The sequence below is a fragment of the Hipposideros armiger genome, unplaced genomic scaffold (assembly GCF_001890085.2).
Source record: "Hipposideros armiger isolate ML-2016 unplaced genomic scaffold, ASM189008v1 scaffold_194, whole genome shotgun sequence".
In the NCBI taxonomy this organism is placed as follows: domain Eukaryota; kingdom Metazoa; phylum Chordata; class Mammalia; order Chiroptera; family Hipposideridae; genus Hipposideros; species Hipposideros armiger.
Window position 1 is genome coordinate 293322 of NW_017731544.1, and position 20562 is coordinate 313883.

Here is a 20562-nt window from a genome sequence, read left to right on the forward strand (position 1 = left end):
GAGAGGAAGGAAAGGGCGGGGCCTGGCGTGGTGGGCCGGCCCCATCCCGCCCCGCCCCGCCCCGAGCCCTGGTTCCTCACGCGCTGGCGCAGCCGGGCGGGGTCCAGTCCGCCGCCTGTGGCCCGCATCTGGGCAGGTAAGGATTTCCGACTGTGCGCCCCTCCTTCGCCGCAGGTTGTCCGAAGTCCGCGCCCCGGCTTCCGTCTCTCAGCCCCAGGGTTGTTGAGGGACCGGTTCGGAAGGAAGTTCGCTTCTTATCTTCAAAGTGATGAAAATTCGGGAGGAAATAGGTTCCGTGGAGCGCGCTTGGTCCAGGATAAAGACTTGGTTGGGTCCTTGGGGATCAAAAAGGTAGTCGGACCCGAAGAGGAACCTGGGGTTTGTGGAGAAGCGTCACCCCACCACTCTGGCTCAGCCGTTCCTCGCCACGAGTTTCTCAACTCCCATGAGTTGTGTTCTGTCTGAGCGCCGGTTTACAAAATGAAATCTTTTTTCCTGAGAACCAGGAAGTAAGGCCAGAACCTAGCAGAGAGGCTTGTGGCTTGGAAAGCGTTCGGAGCCTGCACAAGATTCCAATGAGTTTGTTTCTCCGGCTTCCAAGCTTCCAGGAAACTGTAAAGTGGGGAGGGGCTGTAAGGTTTAGATAAGGGCATTTTCAGATGGGAAAAGTGTACTTGACAGCCTGGAAGCAAGAGAGAAAACAGGGATAAAAAGCAGACCTTGAGAAAACAAGGAATCATTTTACCCATTTAGAAGGGGAACAAACAGCTCCTGTGAGTCTCTCAAAAGCGCATCTGCCCCCCAAGGAGCCCTAGGAGCAGAGGATATTGAAATATGCCTTGCCCTTTCTTTCTGGGAGTAGGCCTTGAAGAGATCTGTCAGAAAGTTCAGATTTATTTTATTCCCCTGTTTGCATGCTCAATATTCGTTTGAAGTTTACTTTCTACCTGTCCAAACTGAGCTCCTGACCTTCCCGGCCAAATTTGTGCCTTCCACAGTCTTCTCTGTCTCAGCAAATGTCAGGAACCTTGTTTAGGCAGAAACCTTGATGCCATCTTCTCACCTTTCATATCAGCAGATAGGATTCTATTTGCTCTACCTCAGACAATACTGAGCATCCTAGGACTTTCTACCTTCTTGGCTACCGCTGTGGTCCAAGCTGCCAGCCCCTCCCACCTGGATTACGGGTATACTCTACTAAACTGGTTTCTACCTGCGTCTCTGCCCTTATTCCAGTATCCTTGATTCTCAGCAGCAGCCCCAGTGTCCTTTTAAGACCTCAGCGTTGAGTGTGTCTCTCCTTTTCTCAAAGCCGCCACTGTCTTCTCATCTTTCTCAAGGATCAAGTCAATACAAAAGTGTACGGCTCTAGGAGACCTAGCTCTGTTACCTCTCTAATCTGCTATTTTCCTTCTCCCTCTCCAGCCTCAGTGCTTTTTCTCAGTGGCCCATTTCAGATCCTTGACCCCTTACAGATATCCCAGTGGCTGGCTTTCTCATTGACTCAGACCTTTGGTCCGCTTCTTTCTTTCCCTCACCCTTCTTTCTCTGTAGTGTCTGACCTTTCATGAGGTTAAGATCAGATTGTGTCTCCTAAATGTGTGAATGTTTTTCTTCTGCACTCCCTGACTATGTTTTTTTTCAGGGTTACATTTTTGCTAGATTATTGCAAAGTTTTCAAACTGGTCTCCCTGCCTAAATATACATCCCTTCATTTTTTTTAAATTTTTTATCCAGAGGAATCCACTTAACCAAATAACACTTTTCCTTAAAGTCCTGTAACTTTTAGTATAAAGTTTAAACTCCTTGTCGTATCATATGAAGTACATGAGGATTTGACCCTGTCTACTCCAGTGTCATCTCTTATTACTTAATGGCATGCATCCTATGGTCCAGCCATAGCAAAACCCTTGCCTGAGCCTAACCCATGCTCTCCTGTGCTGTTCCTGCTGCCTGGAATTTCTTTTTTAGTTTACCCTCATTCCTTTTCATTCATCCTTCCAACCTCCCACCCCACCCAAATCTGTCTTGGTATACCTCCTTCAGACTGGCATGGCTTGATGCTCCTTCTCTGGACTCTGTAACGCTCCACACATACCTCTTGCAACATTTATCAGTCATCGTAATTGGTTTATCCCCTGCTAGACTGAACAGCTTGAAAACGAAGGTTTTTCTCCTCTCTAGCTCCTATTACTTAGTACAAAGCCTGACATATATGTTTTTGAATGTATGAGTAGAGAAAGGAAATGACTTTTTTCTAGAAAAGAGAATGAAATGAACAATGCATTGAATTATAGAAACAGGGATATAAGGCATGAATTTTGAAGTCAGATATGGGTTCAAGCCCTACCTCTTTTTTACTACCTTTGTGTAGTAAGTAAGATGATAAAACTGCCTTAGTCACCGTGAGAGTTAAGTGAAATATATAAATCACCTAGCATGGTACTGGGCAGGAACATTCTGAACACTTTACAACACCATTATCTACAATGTGCTAGTCACTAGTTATATATTAGTGAATAAAATGATCATAGTCCCTGAACTCATGGAACTCATAGTCTAATGGGGGAGACAGTAGACAACTGAACAAATAAATATATGATTACAAATAAATTGTGCAGTAATGAAAGATATTTAGGTTAAGGGCAGATAGACCTACTTAGATGTAGTGGTGAAAGAGAAGAAAATGCTAATACAGAGGCCTAGGATACAGAGAGACTTTTTCCTTCTTACTCTTTTATAGCTTCTGCATTTTGTATCACATGAATATATTCTCTACTCCAAAAATTAATTATATTGCATCTAAAAATAAAAAAATATATAGGAAATAGGAGAATAATTGGCAGAAGAATATCTGAATCTATTTGCCTTGATTAATTAGAAGGAAAGGTGACCACCTATCGTGACCCGCACGACATGAGCAGTGGGAGAACAAGAGGGGGCGGTGAAGGCTTAAGAAATAAAAGAAACAGCAGTCAAGAGTTAAATGAGTGTGGGGCCAAGGGTCTCCAGCCTCGTGGACTAAGAGCCCCGAATCGGCAACACACCGCTTTTATTTCTCCACCCACCCGGAAGGTAGCATTGTTCTCTCCACTGTCTGTGAGCCTTGTTCCTGAGAACTTGCTCAAGCCAATTTACCCTTGCCTGCAAGCTGCTATTACCGAGAGTCCTGAGAGTCCGCCTGTGGTGATAAATCATAAGCTCTGCCTTCACACACCCTATATGCAAACGACCCCAGAAAGATAAGATTATTGTGCTGAGGACAGATACTATCACACCATCAGGTCACTTCCCAAGCGGCTGGGGGAAGGAATGTAGCCACAGAGGTAGAAAGCCTCTAGTCTTTTTGGGGGGCGAGTGAGGGCTCATGCCCACCCCTGTGAGCCCCGAGATTTCTCCTAATGGCCTCCACACGACCGTGCCTGTCTTAGGTTGTTCCTCCCACGAGGAGTCTTACCCATCATTGACTAACTGGCCGTCCTTTGGAGCGAAACGGAGACACAAGGTGTATGACAACTGTCCTCAAAAGGGTCAGTTTAGGAGTTTAGATTTGGGGGTGGCAGTGTACAGACGGCTGCACAGCTGCACGGCAACACCACCTACTGAGAATGAGGGACATGGAGAGCAAATAAAGCCACATGGAGAGAGATCAAGGTGTGAAATAGTTGCTAAGGACAGTGAGTGAAGACTAGGATTCACAGCCGTGTTGAAGGCCTGATAGAAAGGGAGTTCCCATAAATTTGTATGCACCCTATTCTACTGAGTTATCTAGTTCTCTGCAGTTGTATTCAGCAGCGCTGGTGTACAACCTAAAATTGTGGGATTTGTCCCTGGGTGCAGCTCTCCGGGGTGGCGTATCAGAAGAAAAAGGGGAATAAAGTCCTGTCTAGAGAGTAAGTAGTTAAAGTGGTAAACCATAGGGTTTGGTTTAGTAGGAAGTGAATTGTGATCAGACAGGTCTGATGGACTCCAAAGATATGGAGGAGTCAAGGAAGAGCATGTTATGTGAAAAGTCGGTGGATAGACCGTGTCATTTAATGCTACACAAATTATTTCAGGATATATATATTTTTTACTTCCACCAAAAAGTGTTGCATAAATGTTTAATAGTAAATAACTATTGCTTGAAAAAAGTATTTTTTAGGGTGACTGGTTAGCCTAGTTGGTTAGAGCATGGTACTGATAACACCAAGGTTGCTGGTTCGATCCCCACATGGGCCATTGTGAGCTGCACCCTTCCTAAAAGAGTCAGCTATGCCATTGTAGCATGAAATCGATGTGTAACCAATGACCATAACTGTTCCCCGATTTTAAAAAAAATTTTAAAAATTGAAATTAAAAAATCTTTTTAATAGATTTGATTCTTGAATATGTTTACAAGAATTTTCTGAAAAAGTAAACTTTTTGCTCTTTTGTGTAAATTTCACTCAGAAAATGTCAGAAGAAAAATCGCTCAGAGCAACAGTGGTTCGATGCCTGGCTCAAGCTGTGCTGCCAACAGGTGGCAGGATGGCTCAACAACAACAAAAAAAAAATCACTCAGAAAATGTCAGTAAAAAAATGCTTTAGTTTTTTTATTGATATTTTATATAGGTAGAGAAAGACAGCAAGCCCAAAGGATAGACAAATAAACCACAGTTTTACTTTCTTGTGATATCAACTATAGCTGACTCTTGAAAAACGCAGGGGTTACTGGCCCCCAACCTCCCCACACAGTAAAAAATCTAAGTATAATTTTTGATTCCCCCAAAACTTAACTACTGACCTATTGTTGACCAGAAGCTTTACCAATAACATAAACAGTCGATTAACACATATTTTGTGTTATATGTATTATATGCTTTACCCATACAATAAAGTAAGCTAGAGAAAATAAAATATTATTAAGAAAATCATAAGGAAAAGAAAATACATTTATAGTGTTTACTGAAAAAACATCTGCATATAAGTGGACCTGTGCAGTTCAAACCCATGTTGTTAAGGGTCAACTGTAGTTGACTTTGGAGTGTTCCTTTATTATGGTGTAATCATCTGCCAACATTTCCTATGTTATAACAAAGAGTGATATATAAGCTTACATATGTCATCGCTAAAACTACTGTAAAATTTTAATGAGAACTTTTCATATTATAGGAATAGAAGATGAGCAAACCCATAACACCATCAACATATGTGCGCTGCCTCAATGCTGGACTAATTAGGAAGCTGTCAGATTTTATTGATCCTCAAGAAGGATGGAAGAAGTTAGCGGTAGCTATTAAAAAACCATCTGGTGATGATAGATACAATCAGTTTCACATAAGGTAAAATAAAATTTTTTTTCTTTTTAAATTCTTGCATACAATCTAGAATGATTAATAGGTATAAATACTGTCTACTGTTGCTGTTCAGAAAATAAACCTCTCTCTATGGTAGATAATGATAAATAACTCCCTCCCCTTTTTCTTCTTCTTTTTGCAATTTTTGCTTTATTCAGTTAGGCTAGTATTGTGATCTTGCAAATAAGTTTTTGGGTTAGAATCAAGATTCCCTCTTTTACTCTACTTCTCTGTTTGGCAAGCGAAGTACAGTTCACTCTGCCTCACACTTGTCATTTCTAGACTGAAGTAACAATTGAGAATATTATAGCAATCGCTAGTAAAATTTTGAAGCCTAAACTTCTAAGTGTGTGAGTCTCTAGTTCACTTTAACTGTGCATATTGGGAATTCAAATTGACATCTTATAATTGCTTGTAAATGTATGCATCCGTGAACAGAATTCTTAGTTCTTAGCCAGGATTTTTCAACACTATCTTCAGATAGTTTCTATTCTTTCTCTCTATTCATCTCTGCTTGATTTAGTGTAAAATATAAGTACAGATTTTATTTTTGTGAGTTATTTCAGCTCAAACCTATGTCAATATCTGTCTTTAGAATCAAGAGGAAAACATTTTATTTGTGAGTGTCAGTGTTAACCTAATAAAGAACCTAAATCAGTAGCTTCCTTCAAAGATATCTTTCCTCATATGAAGGACGAACATCTTCAATTACTGAGAAGCTTAAGTTTAAAGCTTGAAGGCTTATTTTTAAAGATAGTTTATTTATATTGTCATTTAAAACTTTTAGAGGCTAATTGAGGCAGTGGTGGTGGGAAGAAAAAGCTCTTCTTTGCAGAATAATGACAGCAAATAATTATTGAAAGAATGATAAAATTAGAAAGTTACCAATTTACAACCACCAATGAGTTGAGTGAGTGATTCACGCAAGGCTGATCAGTAAGTGCGAAAACTGCAAAGTGAGAAGTTATTGATGAACAAGATATGCACAAGATTTGAAAGTATTAGCCACAGGTTACTTATGAATTACAGGGGAAACAGAGAAATTTCTCTATAAAAAGAAAAAAATATGAAGTACACCTTCTTTACCAGGTAATCAAACTCTGCATCACCAATTGCTATTATGCGCCTCTAGATATGATACAGTGGAAAAGACACGTTGTCACCTCTATAGTGTTCTTACCAAAAATTTTTAACCAGAATTTAATCATGAGAAAGTAGTCAGAAAAGTCTAGACTGTGAGACCTTCTATAAGGCATCTATCTGGTCTACGCTCTAAAGCACACACACACACAGCACAGAGATAGAGATAGAGAAGGGGAGGGCAAGCACACGCACCTGGCAAAATGTTAGCAGTCAGTCAGTTGGTAAATCGACTTGAAGAGTAAATGGTTGTTCATGGTATTAGCTGTTCAACTTTTCTGTAGTTTGAAATTTTTCAAAATTAAATTTGGAGGAAAAACTATTCTTTTAAGTTTTTAAGTAGTATTTTTCAAAACTACTTTTTAAAGAAATAGCAATAAAAACAGGTCTGTTTTTCTTTTAATTTAATTGAAATATAGTAAAGATCAAAGGAATAACTCTCCAAGTTTATATGTAGTCTATTCTTTAAGCAGGTTGGTTTGTTAAAAATAATATGGCTAACAGTTAATACGTCAGGTAGGGAAAGTAGTTCAGCTTAGTAGGTTGAGAGCACACCCTTAGGTCAAGTGAAATCTGAATTTGGAGCTTAATTTTGATACAGCTTGTTAGCTGTATGACTGTGGGCTGCCTACTTTACCTCCCCACGCCTGACTTTCTCATCAGTAAATTAGTATTATATTCATAGTATCTTTGAGAATTCAGTGGTTCATGTATGTGCATCCTGTAGCCCACTGAGCAAATACTAAGTAAGTACTCTGTGTTAAGTATCATTATCATTACCTCCATCGTGTTTTTTCCTTCTTCCTGTCTTTCCTGTTCTCTAATTCTTGGGGCTTGCTTTCTGTCCCTTTCCTTGAATATTATAGGAGGTGCTGGGGTGAGATAGGGGCAGTGGGTATAATCTCCTATGTTCATGTTGACTCTATTGACGTACTAATTTTGTTTCTTTGTTACTTGCCTTTAAGGAGATTTGAAGCATTACTTCACACTGGAAAAAGTCCTACTTGTGAATTACTGTTTGACTGGGGCACCACAAATTGCACAGTTGGTGATCTCGTGGATCTTTTGGTCCAAAATGAGTTTTTTGCCCCCGCGAGTCTTTTGCTACCAGGTAAACTCAGTGTGACGAGGGCATCAACAATTAGGACGGAAAAACAAGTGGCAGCAATAGAAACATTTCTTCTTACTCTTACTTTTTTCTCATAGTAGATGAACCTGACATGTGAGACTCCTTTTCATCCTTTCAACTCTCCCCAACTCTTTAACAAGCACCCAGAACATCAGGCATTGCTCGCAGACTTGCAGCTAAGGAGATAGAGGTTTTGTGATTGAGTCTAATCCCACCGCTAAAGTAAGGTAGTTTTGTGTCAGTAGGAAGTTTAGAAGAACGGAAATTCGTTTTGGGTTTTGGTTTTGGGTTTTGATTTTTGGTGTTTTTTATGAGCTCTTGCTTTTTTTCACCCTCCATTTCCACCCCAGTGGGACTCTGTGATCGTGATGTCCTTATACTGTATCCTGGTGGGTTAGTGTCTGGTTGCCTTCCCCATAACCTTACTTTTTCCCTTTGGTGCCTTGTACACCAGTGGCTCTCACCCTTCTGGGTGCATAAGAATCACCTGGGGTTCTTATTAAACAGGTAGCTTCCTGGGCTCTATTACAGATATTATTATCAGAATTCTGGAATTGGGTTCAAAGTCTATGCTTTTAAACAAGTACTCCAGGGCTTATGACACAGGTGGCTCATGGACCACTTTTCGAAAACACTGCCTTACCCTCTCTATCCATCTTCATCAAAACAAAATTCTTACTAGGTAGCTTTTTGTGTGTGTTATGAGGATATGGGACTAACATATGAAAATTGGAATGATGTTAAATGAACCGAGTTCCAAATTTAAATTTTTCACAAACACTTTTTCTTATGGAAGGGCAACTTGTACCTTATTTCATTTGGCAGATGCTGTTCCCAAAACTGTTAATACACTACCTTCTAAGGAAGCTGTAACAGTTCAGCAAACACAAATGCTTCTCTATGGCAAAGACAGGACATCTGTGATACCTGTGCGGAATCCTGAACAAAACTATATACCACCTGACTCCTCAAGTTCAGAAAGTTTTAATGACACACGTAAGTAACATTTGCAGTGCATTCCACTAGTGGTTGACCATTAACACCATCACTGCTTTACACAAGTTTCCTCTTTTGTTTGTGCACACTGGCAGTAGGTCTTTTGTGGATTTTTTTTCCTCCTGATTTACTAAAGCACCATTTTCATTGTATAAGTCAGTATGTTATCAGTGAGTAGAGGAAATACGTAAATATTCATATAACTTGAAAGGATTATTTTATAAAGAAAATAAAGTGACTAAAGTTTTGGGTGGAGAATCACCAAACGAATTCTCAAGATAAAGGTAAAAATTTGTATTAAAAAAATATATATATTTTGCTCTCTCCCATTGTGCCTCATCCAAGTGGTAAATGTTTAAATACGGCATATTTAAATTGAGAAAATACTGACATTATTAAAACCAATTTTTTTTATTGAAGTATTTTTTCCTTACTTTATTGACATTATAGGTTTCCACAGTTTTTCATTTTATGAATTAAAGAATGTCACAAATAACTTTGATGAACGACCCATTTCTGTCGGTGGTAACAAAATGGGAGAGGGCGGATTTGGAGTTGTATATAAAGGCTGTGTGAACAACAGAACTGTGGCAGTGAAGAAGCTTGCAGCAGTAAGTAATATTTTCAGGAATAAAAAGGTTTAAAGGAAGAGTTGCTTCCTAGTGTGCTGTATAATAAGTTTTAAATTAATCTTTAGGAGCTATGTTATTTCAGTGCATATTTTCTTTAAATAACTGTCATTCTAAGCTGGTCGTCTTAACATTTTAAAAATCTGTCAAAAGCTGTGGGCCCGACCCCTACAAAAATGTAGTTCTGCACACATACATACAATTACACATACAATTGTGAGAGATACACAAAATAAAGTTGAAAGCCCTGCTTTACACAGTGCTTCATGAATAATCAAGATTAAAATGGTAAACTACTAAGAAAATTTTATAAAAATAGCTTTCTTATATTACTTTTCTCATTTAGATCTAAAGCTTATTGAATGTCAACTGTAACTGAAAAAAATAAAAAATAATTTAAAAAAATTAAAAGTGAAAGCAAACCACCAGATGGTACCTACCACCTCCTGCTTAAAAATAAATAAATAAATAAAGCTTATAAAGTAAAGTAAGGTTAAGTTAAAAAGTTTGAAAATTTTCTTTCTTATGTCCTTTGTTCACGTTTCTATTAGGGGGTTCACCTTTTCCATGTTGATTTGTTATATTCTAAATCTGTTATATTCTACAAATATGAATGTAATACATATTTATAAGATAAAGATAGTGATGTTTTGTTATACACGCTCCACATACTTTTGCAGGTTTTGTTTTGCCTTCAAATTAGCTTATGTTTTCTGCTGCACATAGTTTTTTTTTTCAAGATGTCTTTTCAGTGAAGTCTCATAGTATTTCATTTTGTTGCCACAATAACTCAGTGAGGTTTGTATGGTTACATGTTTTATAAGGGCTTTTCCTTCCACTAACCAGCCATGGAACCTTGAGCAAATCACGAATGTTTCTAGTTTTCAGTTCTATAAAATGGGGAGAATAACGCCTTACTGTTTTAAGGAAACCAGGAGCAGGACCTCTTCTAGCTGGAAGAGCCTTGGGGCTATTGTATTGTGTTATATTGCATATCATTTTATTTTTTTAGATGGTTGACATTAGTACTGAAGAGCTGAAACAACAGTTTGATCAAGAAATAAAAGTAATGGCAAAGTAAGTTAATTTGGCGTTGGGGCATAGTGGAACATGGAATAAGGGACCTGGTTTCTTACCCAGAGTGTGCAATGAACTAGGATATATTTTCACGTATATAAAATTAAAATAAAGGGTTTAGATTAGAGGAATTGAAAGAACTTTGTGCAATTCAATGACTACATATTCTCTCTCTTATGCCAGTTGATTAAACAGCAGTCATAATTTTAAATCATAGTAAAGTTACATGGAATTTCAACTGTCTTCCATTGTTACATTTTCTGCCCCCAGAATTCATCAGAGATAAATTGTAGAGATACAACAGGAAAAAAAAGTGCTTTAATAGGCCCTTAGATATGTTAACACCCATAAACCAGGGAAGTGTCATACATGTATGCAAGAATCCTTAAAAGGCATTGACCCAGTATGCTTGAAAATTGTTGGGCATTGTCAGGAAGAGTAGGAGAAACAAATTATGAAATTTATTCTAATATTATAGTGACTGATAACCTGAGTGTGTACAGTATGCCAGACACTGTGTAATGTATTTTAGGTGCATTGTCCCATTTAATCCTCACAATTGTTATAATCTTCCCCCACACTTTTTTTTTTCACTGATGTTTAGAAACATTAAATAACTTGCTCAAGGCCACATAGCCAATAAATATTAGACCCAGGTTTCAAATCCAGATCTATCTGATTCCACAGCTTGAGTTTTTAATCTGAACACTAACGGGATTTACCAATTTACACTTATTAGATCCATTGCTATAAATCACCAATTCTACTTGCTTAACCTGAAGAAATAAATAATAGACTGGAATTCATTCACAGAAAAACAGTGCACGCTGATAAAAATCAAAACTCTTTCACTATTTGTTCTCCCTGCCCCCTCTCCCCACTCTCCAACCCTAAACGTAACTTGTTCAAGGTAGATAATCTCAGAAATAGAGGAAAATATTTTTAAAATAATAAAAATAATCTCTTAAATATATCACTCCGAGATAACCATTGCTAATATTTGATGTACCGTATTTGCCGGCGTATAAGACGATTTTTTGGCCCTGAAAAATATGCCTCCAAGTGGGGGGTCGTCTTATACGCCAGGTACACTTCAGATAGACTGCCCATAGTGCTTGCCCCGTGCCATAGTGGCCTCCCGATGCGCCCACTTCATTCCACATACCGATCAGGCATCAGCAACGCTGCTGGGTGTATGCTCGGCTGTTATGCGATTTTGCTGTTATGCGATTTTACCACACTCGCAAAATTGCACACAGCCGACCATATAACAAACTCTGTATTTTGAGTGGAAATGTTAGGGGGTCGTCTTATACGCCGAGTCATCTTATACGCCGGCAAATACGGTACTTGCTTCATGATGTGTGTGTAGCATTTTCCCCCATGTCATTAAAAATATTTTTAAAACACTTTATCGTATACAATTCTAACATATGTGAAGATTATATTTTGTTTAATCGTTACCCTACTAGGTTGTTTATGATTTTCAGTATTGCAAATTACAGCTCCTTTAAATCTCTTTGTACATAAATCTTTAAATGCAGCTCTGCTTATTTCATCAGGATAGGGTCCTAGAAGAATTACCAGTTCAGAATGCATGAACTTTTAAAAGATTTTCCAAGTATATGTCCACATGGCCTTATAGATAAATTATGATAATACTCCTACCAGCAATAGATTACAATTTCAAACATCACGGCTACCTCACCACCATTGAATATTACTTTTTCAAATAAGTACCAATGTAAGGTCCTTGCATATGTTTATTATAACTGTTTGTAATTTTCTGCAGACAGTTTCCCTTTTAGTCAATATTGATCAACTAGCAGACCTTACTAGCAGGATGACCCTGACCACGTTTGTGCCAATTTGATGGAAAATGGAGCACTTATCACTTTAATTTATATTTTGTAAATATTTTTGAGATAGACTGATTTCAAATCAAAATCTGATTTGAAATAATGAAATGCCAGAAATATAGATCATTTTGAATGAAGAAAATGAGTAGGCACTTGGGTGCAATACTTATGCTCTTAAGTATATTTCTAGGCTCTCATATATATTTGCTCACTTAGTTCTCACAGCATCCATGGTTACATAATAGGTATTACTATCTACATTCAGCAGGTAAATTTGCTGAGGCTCAGTGAGTTAATTTGCTATAGGTCACACATCTAGGCTTTAAAGTTAGGACTTTGAACTGAGCCCGCTTTTCCTTCTACTGTATCACAGATGCCTGCAGTTTTGTTATACTTCAGCTCTCTTTAGTTTTGTTACTCTCAAGTACATAAAAAAGCTCAAGTTAAGTCATAAATAAGTTAAAGATCAGGGGTGTAAATTAGATGTGATTAAAGATCAGATGTCTGTAAATCAGTGCTTTGGATATGTTAGAGAATTTTTGAAAGGGTTGTCATATAAATTTCAACAGACTTCTTGAAATCTTGTTTGTGCTGTCATTGAAAATTGTGCTAAACAAAGGTAAGCATCAGCCTAGCCCTTAACCAAACTATCACAAGTTCCAATGGTCTGAATTATTGGGCTTTTACTTAAAAATAGAAAGAGGTTTTACCTCTGATGTTGATCAATATTGACTAAAAGGAGAACTGTTTGCAGAAAATTAAAAACAGTTATAATAAACACATGTAAGCATATATCATATTATAATGATATATAGCATATTATTATTCTCTTGCTTTTTTTTCTGTTAAAGCTCTAAACTGAATGACTTCCAACCTATATCTGAATATATGTATGTATCATAATAATTTTGAGTGGAAAATTATTTGTCACAGGTGCCAACATGAAAACTTAGTAGAACTACTTGGTTTCTCAAGTGATGGAGATGACCTCTGCTTAGTATATGTTTTCATGCCTAATGGTTCATTGCTAGACAGACTGTCTTGCTTGGTAAGATGTTTGTTCATCAAATTTTTGACTTTCTGTTTCTGTGTTGGATTCTAACATTCACTTTGTGACAGGACCATTTAAACTGCATTAATCTTAATATTTTACCTGCTCTATGAGAATTAAACAGTTGATGTATAAAAAACTAGGATTGCCATCCTATTAGGTGATGACCTAAAATGTAAAATTATCCATCAAAGCTAGACTCTGAAGATGCTCTTAAATATTTTTATTATTAAATGAGAAATGCTAACCCATTTGATCTTATTTAGAGATTACTTTTTAACCACTTTAAAAAAATTAGAGTCCTAAAAAAAAATAAAAAAAATAAAAATTAGAGTCCTAAATTCTTAGTGATATAATATTTTCAGTAATTGCTTAGAAAATTTTTCTGTTATATAGTTCTGTAGATACTTTTGTCCTCCTATTTTTTTAATTGATGTGTTTCTTGTTTCATAAGGATGATACTCCTCCACTTTCTTGGCACACGAGATGCAGGATTGCTCAGGGTGCAGCTAATGGCATCAGTTTTTTACATGAAAACCATCAGATTCATAGAGATATTAAAAGGTAAATGCTACTGTTAAAAAGCTTTTGGAAAACCATCTTTAAAGAATAATTCGCACTTACTCTTTCTGTTCACTGTTCATTCACATGCATGTCTTACTTAACCTAGAGCACTCCAGGATTATAGATGGTCCTTTTCTCCCCAGAGATTATATAATCCCCAGAGATTATAGATGCTCTGCCTTTATTTAGATCCTTGCTATCTCTCATTTACTTTATTATAAACTAGTCTGTCCAAGCTCTCTTCTATTCACTACTACATTGCCAGGTTAAGGTTCTAAAAATCAAGGCTGCTAACCTCAGTTCTCTACTATGAAAACTTTAGCTGGTATCTTGTTGTTCACAGGATACAGTTCAAGTTCTCTCCATGTTCCATTGATACCAGTTTCTTGAAAGTGATCATGTGTTTTATGTTTTCATCACTGTGTACACGTTGCTCCATTTGCCTGAAACGTCCTTCTTTCTCTCATTTAACTGTCAACTTCTAATAATCCTTCAAGACGAAGCATACTTTTGCTTGGAAATTTCTCCCGTTCTTCCAGCCATGTGGTTTTTCTCTCTGCATTTGGTACCTAATATCACCATTATGGAGGATTTATTGGATTTTCAAAAATTATTCCTGTACCTTTGCCACAGACAAGATTAGAAGGTTCCCCCCGCCCCCATGCCCAGCGCTGAGCTTAAATACTGTAAGACGTAGGGAGCCCTCAATAAGCATGAATTCATGAGTATATGAGTGAATGCATATAATGAATGAGTGAAGATCTTTTAGGTATATTCTTTCCTCTTTGAAAGATTTCAGATAGTACAAAAAAATAAAAATAAAAAACTGTATAATTGAGATACTTGGGTTAGAAATTTGTTTTTAAATGAATTTAGAAATGCTAGGAAAGAAATTAAGAATGGTGCTTTGGGAGACTTTAAGGGAAATTACCCTGTAATAAATTATTCGTGAAATAATGAAAGTATCTCTCACTAATGAGAACAATATTATTTGATTTTTATTCTCCTAAAATGTTTCCTCAAGAAACAGAAAGGAAGACAATCATTTCTCTGGAGGCTCAATCTTAAATCTCGATTTATTTACACACACTTCAGGCTTTTATGATGTGTATTGTAAAATGATAAACTCTGTAAATATATATATTCATATTTTTAAACACCTAAGGAACCATTTGACTTGCCTAAAAAGAATAACATTTTATTCTCCAAACTTTACATTTTTTTGTAGTGCCAATATCTTACTAGATGAAAACTTTACAGCCAAAATATCTGACTTTGGGCTTGCACGGGCCTCTGAGAAGTTTGCCCAGACAGTAATGACTAGCAGAATTGTGGGAACAACAGCTTACATGGCACCCGAAGCTTTGCGAGGAGAAATAACACCCAAATCTGACATCTACAGCTTTGGTGTGGTAGGTTTCATGCATACAATTGGTAACAATAATCACTCTGAAAATAATCACCTGTCTTGCTTAGCTCTCTTATGTAAAGATGTGAATGGTTCACTTTAATCTCTAGTTAAATGAGAAAGTTATAAAAACTTTTCCAGATTTATAAAACTTTTAAATTGATTGCTGAAATTAGTACAAGAAATATTTTTTTTGCCCCATTATCCTCATGAAGTATATGAAACTGCGTAACATAAACCATGTCACACACTATGCATTTTAGTGTCATATTTTTTTTTTCTTGTTCTTTTTTTTTTTTTTTTTTTTTTAAGATTTTTATTGGGGAATTGGGGGGATGGGAACAGTGCTGGGGAATTGGGGGAAGGGGAACAGACAAGTTGCTGTCGTTTTGGTCTTCAGTCTAGTTGTGGAGGACGTCGCTTCACTGGCCCAAGTTGGCACCATCATTGCGCTCTTCCCGGGCGAGGCAGATCAGTCACCAGCTTCTGGACGGCCGCTCACTGCGGCTGCTGGCCGCTCATGCTGGCTGCTGGCTACACACGGTAGCCTATGGCAATCCACTGCCACAGGGGCTACAGCCTACGCCGTCACCAGCAACTCACAGCAGCCCAGCTCCAGGTTGAGCTGTTGTTCAGCATCTTAGCTGTGGAGGGCAGTGTCACTGGCCCTCATATGTGGGATCCGAACCGGGGCCCTCTGGCATCCCAAGCGAGTTCTTAACCATCGCGCCACTTGGCCAGCCCTAGCGTCATATTTTTAAAATGAAATATTTTTAAAGGAAATATGCTTTGGCATTCTCTGATCTACCAGTCTGTTCCTGGTAACTTTTACAATAGAGTGAGGAGTGGGAGTGATCGGAGAAATTGCTTCTTCATCTTTTTTTTTCATATGTGTTTTATATACGGATAGTTAACTTCATAGCACTGTGAATTAAGGCACAGGGTTGTGAGATATGCCTAAGGTTTAGAAAATAACCTTCTCCTATGATCCCCCCAAAATTATTCTTGTGAAGAGTCCTCTGCAAGACAGGAAAAGGAGTGTCCAGAACACGCGTTGAGTGGAGCTGATGGTTTAGTAAGTTGCCAATAGGGAAGAACTGCTTGTGGGTTGGGTGGGATCCAAGATACCTGTGAAGGAAGGGCGGTGAGAAATTACCACAGCTCAGGCTCTTTCTGCTTTAATGGCTAAAAGACATAATGCAGTGTGTGGAAATGATTAATCAGGTTTCATAATCAAGATGCATATTCCTTCTAGTTTCTGTATGTTGCCTTCAGTTGTTACATTAATGGATTCGTTTTTTGTTTTTATAGGTTTTACTAGAAATAATAACTGGACTCCCAGCTGTGGACGAACACCGTGAACCTCAGTTATTGGTAAGTGAAAGATTCATTTTTCCAGTTCTTTTCTCTTTGCATTTGTAATCTAAATTTATATGTGTAAATTTGGGCTCTAGAAATGTAATTTTCTATTGGCAATTACACAGTGGCATATGGAAAGAGCATCAAATATTTCTAATCTCAACTCTGCCAGGGAAGCTTGGAAAAAGTCATATATATATTTTGTGTTCTAGTTTCTTTGTGGGTAAAATGAGTGTAGAACTATATGATTTCAGAGGTCGTATCCAGTATTTTTTGTTGTTGTTGTCTTTGTTACTTTACAGGTGATTACTATAGCCTTTTTTGCTCAAAGAGGAAAAAACAATATGGCTTCCATTTAAGGGCGGGGAGAGAGGGAGGGAAAGAGAGAGAGACAGAGAGGAAGAAACCCAGTGTTTTACTACTTTGCAACTTATACCTTTTAAGCAAGGCCTACCTGTCTAAAGGCCTAAATTTTCCATCCTTTTACCTGAGACTTTTTTCTCCTTCAGAATATTATAGAAGTTTCAAAACTTTGGTTTGAATAAGGATGAAATACAGAAAAATGTAGAATCCATTTCAGTCACAATTTTTGTGCATCATCATATAATAGTGAAAATTAAAACTTCAGGGAATATTACACTCTTTTACTTAAGGTTTGAATACAGTATGATATAAAGTAAGATTATAATACAAGTATAGCTAAAAGAGAGTGATTGCTCCTTTAAAGAACCTTTATATCACCAGATTCTGCCATCACCCAAACACTGTCAAAATTCATCTGTTGGAAGAGTTTCTGGAGAGTTTATAATTGACCTCACATAAATAGTCTTCTCCATCTGCATTAGTTTCCTGGGGCTGCCATAAACAAAATCACCACAAACTGAGACTTAAAATGACAGAAATTTTTTCTCTCATAGTTCTGGAAGCCAGATGTCTGCAATGAAGGTTTTGTCAGGGCCACACTCCCTCTGGAGGCTCTAGGGGAGAACCTCTCCTTGCCTCTCCCAGCTTCGGGTGGCTGTTGACTTGTGGCCACGTCACTCCAGTTTCATCCTCTGTGGTCACATTGTCTTTGCTTCTGTGTCTGTTTTCTTCTCTTCTTTCTCATACAGGCCCTTGTCATTGAATTTAGGGCTCACCTGGGTAATTTAGGATGATCTCATCTTAAAATGCTTAATTTCATTACATCTGCAAAGACCTTTTTCTCCAAATAAAGCCACATTCACAAGACGGGATTAGGACTTGCACATATCCTTTTGGGGCCATTGTTCAACCCACTATATCATTGTTGTCCTATACCTCTCCCTATTCATTACTTTTTTTTTTTTTATCATGGCCCTGCCCCTTTTTCCTTCCTTCCTCTTTCTCTTTGATTCAACAATTTGAGTACCCATAGAGAAGTTTGCCTGTGCAGGGAGAGGAAGTCTGGATTCAGAAGTTGAAATTGTGTTATCTGGAGCACATCAGGAAGCAGACCACTTTATGCTGGCAACCTAGGAAGAGCTGCTAATAGGGATATGAGAGCAATTAGCTCAGTAACATAAATACAAAAATTAGAAGGCAAATGTCTGAAAGTATCTAAGCAGTATATATGAATAGGTAGATGATAGATAGATAGATAGATAGATAGGGTTTCTCCTGTATGTCTTCAATGCCTAATAAATTTATAAAGGTAGACAGTAAAATAAGAGTGCGTGTTATTACAAAGTAGATTAAGTAATTAAAATTTATGTTCTGATTTCTTTCACTTTTATTTGAAACTCTTGAAGTTTTAACATTTGTTTCAAAGCTAGATATTAAAGAAGAGATTGAAGATGAAGAAAAGACAATTGAAGATTACATTGATAAGAAGATGAATGACATTGATTTCACTTCCATTGAAACTATGTATTCTGTTGCCAGTCAATGCCTGCATGAAAAGAAAAACAAGAGACCAGACATTAAGAAGGTATTAATGTTTTACACTTATTTAAAAAGTGAAGGAGGTGGGGTTTGTCATTTTTTTCCTAAGTGTACATTTCAAACCAGCTATTTAATGTGGTTCTTTTGTTTTTCCTATCTTATAAAAGGTCCAACAGCTGCTGCAAGAAATGACAGCTTCAATAACTTCAGTAGAAGGGACTCTTGGCTTTTTATATACAGCTAACTAAACGATTTTTTAAACTAATTTTTTTTTTTTGTAAACATTCTTCTTTACCTTTAACAAGGCAGCATGGTGCAGTGCAGTGGTTATTGAAGCTTGCGTAGAACCCAATGTATGGAACAAACAGAAGTAGAGCCGCCATATTGACACTTAGCCTTACCTTCGTAGTGTCATCCTAAATTCTTGCAGTAATCCCTGAGACAATTTGAAAACTACGAGATTAGCAAAAAAGAGGACTAGACTATAGGATGAAAAGATCCTGGGCTGAAGCCTAACTCCATTACTAATTTGCTGTACAGCTTTGGGTAATCTCTTAGCAGCTTTGAGCCTTGGTTTTTTTCACCTGCAACATTGGACTAATACCTACTGTGTCTCTCTGACAGGTAGTCATGAAAATCAAATGATGCAGAATGTTTACAAGTACTTTGTAACTTATAAAGTGATATAAAATTTAAGGTTTATATAGATGATTGTAAAATCCTGTTACAGTCATTCGCTTATAGGGTCATGTTCATCATATGCTATTTTAAGCAATTATTCACCACAAACAAAATATACCCAGATGACACTCCCATGATGATATGGCCATTGTTAGATTATGTTACATGGCAAAGTCGAAGGAATTTTGTAGATGCAGTTCAAGTCCCTAATCAGCTGGCTTTGAGTATGAACAGGAAGACTGTGCTGGGTGGGCCTGACCTAATAAGGTGAAGTCTGAAAGATTCTCCTGTGGGTCTTAAAGAAGTAAGCTACCTTGTTGTAAGAAGGCCATATTAGCCAAGACCTAAGGGTGGCCTCGAGGAGATGAGAGCTACCTTCCAGCTGTCAGCCAGCAAGAAAAACTGGGACCCTGGATATATAACCCCAAGAAACTGAATTCTTCCAACAACCTGAATTAGCTTAGAAGAGTACTCCAAACTTCAAATGCTGCCATAGCCCCAGCTGATTGCCTAAATTTCAGCCTTGTGAGACCCTCCAGTAGCAAGCCTAGCTGAGCTGTGCGTGGACTTCTGACATACAGAACTGTGAAATAATAAATGCATTGCTCTAAGTTTGTGGTAAGTTATTATGCAGCAATAGCAAATGAATACAGATATTCCCGTGATGGTTCTCCCGTGGTGATATCCCATAATGTTTACAGGTTCTGTCCACTCAAGGCCCTGATGGGAATTATACAGTGTGTACACCAAGAGGTTGTAGTATAGTGATTTTCACTGCATTTCCCAATTTTCCTCAGTCCCTACTCTTTTTTGTTTAACTACAGAGAGTGAGAGACCTCTGGATAGTAGTGGTGTATTGATGGTTTTTAAATCATTTTTGACTATTTCTGCTAAGTTTAAATTTTCTCAATTGGTTTATATTATTTGAAAATTCATTTTACAGCTTTGGATGAGCAGAAGGAAATAATTTACTTAAGCATGAAAACCGGTTGAGAGAAAAACTAATGTGTGTGGAAGGAATCCCAGGGGTCTGCAGTGATTCATTCATTCAGTAACCGTGATGCCTTTAGTTCTTTCATTAATACACTCAGAAGAAAAGTATGGACAGTGAGCTATAGTAGAAGATGATCATTCTCTCTTTTTTTTAAAATTAATTTATTTTTTATTGTTAGTTTCAGGTGTACAGAACATTGCAATAGTTATCCTTTGATGATCATTCTCTTTATTATATTGTTTAGACCTTCCAAATGCTCTCCTGGGAAACAAAGATGGCACATCTTTCTAATCACCTTTATAAACTAAGTAAGCAGAAGGAAACATTTGCTAGTTGAAAAGAAAAAAGGAAAATAAATACAATGACTTAGTCAAATTTCAACAGCAACCCACCTAATTTGGGGCACACTATGGTTTATAACACTGAAAATAATTATTTGAAAATACAATGAACTA

General features: G+C 37.5%; 1 protein-coding gene across 3 annotated transcripts; it reads left to right on the plus strand.

Annotated features, from left to right (window-relative positions):
* Positions 1-49: 49 nt before the first annotated feature.
* Positions 50-19058, plus strand: IRAK4 (interleukin 1 receptor associated kinase 4). 3 transcript variants are annotated; one of them, XM_019653091.1, is made up of 12 exons: positions 50-136; positions 5134-5303; positions 7424-7569; positions 8413-8583; positions 9034-9194; positions 10225-10289; positions 13082-13196; positions 13654-13763; positions 14992-15175; positions 16483-16545; positions 18320-18478; positions 18600-19058. In XM_019653091.1, exons 2-12 carry the CDS (start codon positions 5143-5145, stop codon positions 18678-18680), a joined length of 1416 nt encoding a protein of 471 aa, XP_019508636.1. In that variant the 5' UTR covers positions 50-136; positions 5134-5142; the 3' UTR covers positions 18681-19058. The 3 variants fall into 3 exon arrangements, with proteins under 3 accessions (XP_019508636.1, XP_019508638.1, XP_019508639.1); XM_019653093.1 differs by lacking the exon at positions 18600-19058 and having other exon boundaries at positions 18324-18472; XM_019653094.1 differs by lacking the exon at positions 18600-19058 and having other exon boundaries at positions 18300-18369.
* The last annotated feature ends 1504 nt before the right edge of the window (positions 19059-20562 follow it).

Bases quoted from the DNA above. Each gene is read 5' to 3' on its own strand.
- IRAK4 (XM_019653091.1), top strand. From the start codon at position 5,143: ATGAGCAAACCCATAACACCATCAACATATGTGCGCTGCCTCAATGCT. The intron at 5,304-7,423 runs GTAAAATAAAAT...CTTGCCTTTAAG, and splicing joins TACAATCAGTTTCACATAAG to GAGATTTGAAGCATTACTTC. The intron at 9,195-10,224 runs GTAAGTAATATT...TTATTTTTTTAG, and splicing joins CAGTGAAGAAGCTTGCAGCA to ATGGTTGACATTAGTACTGA.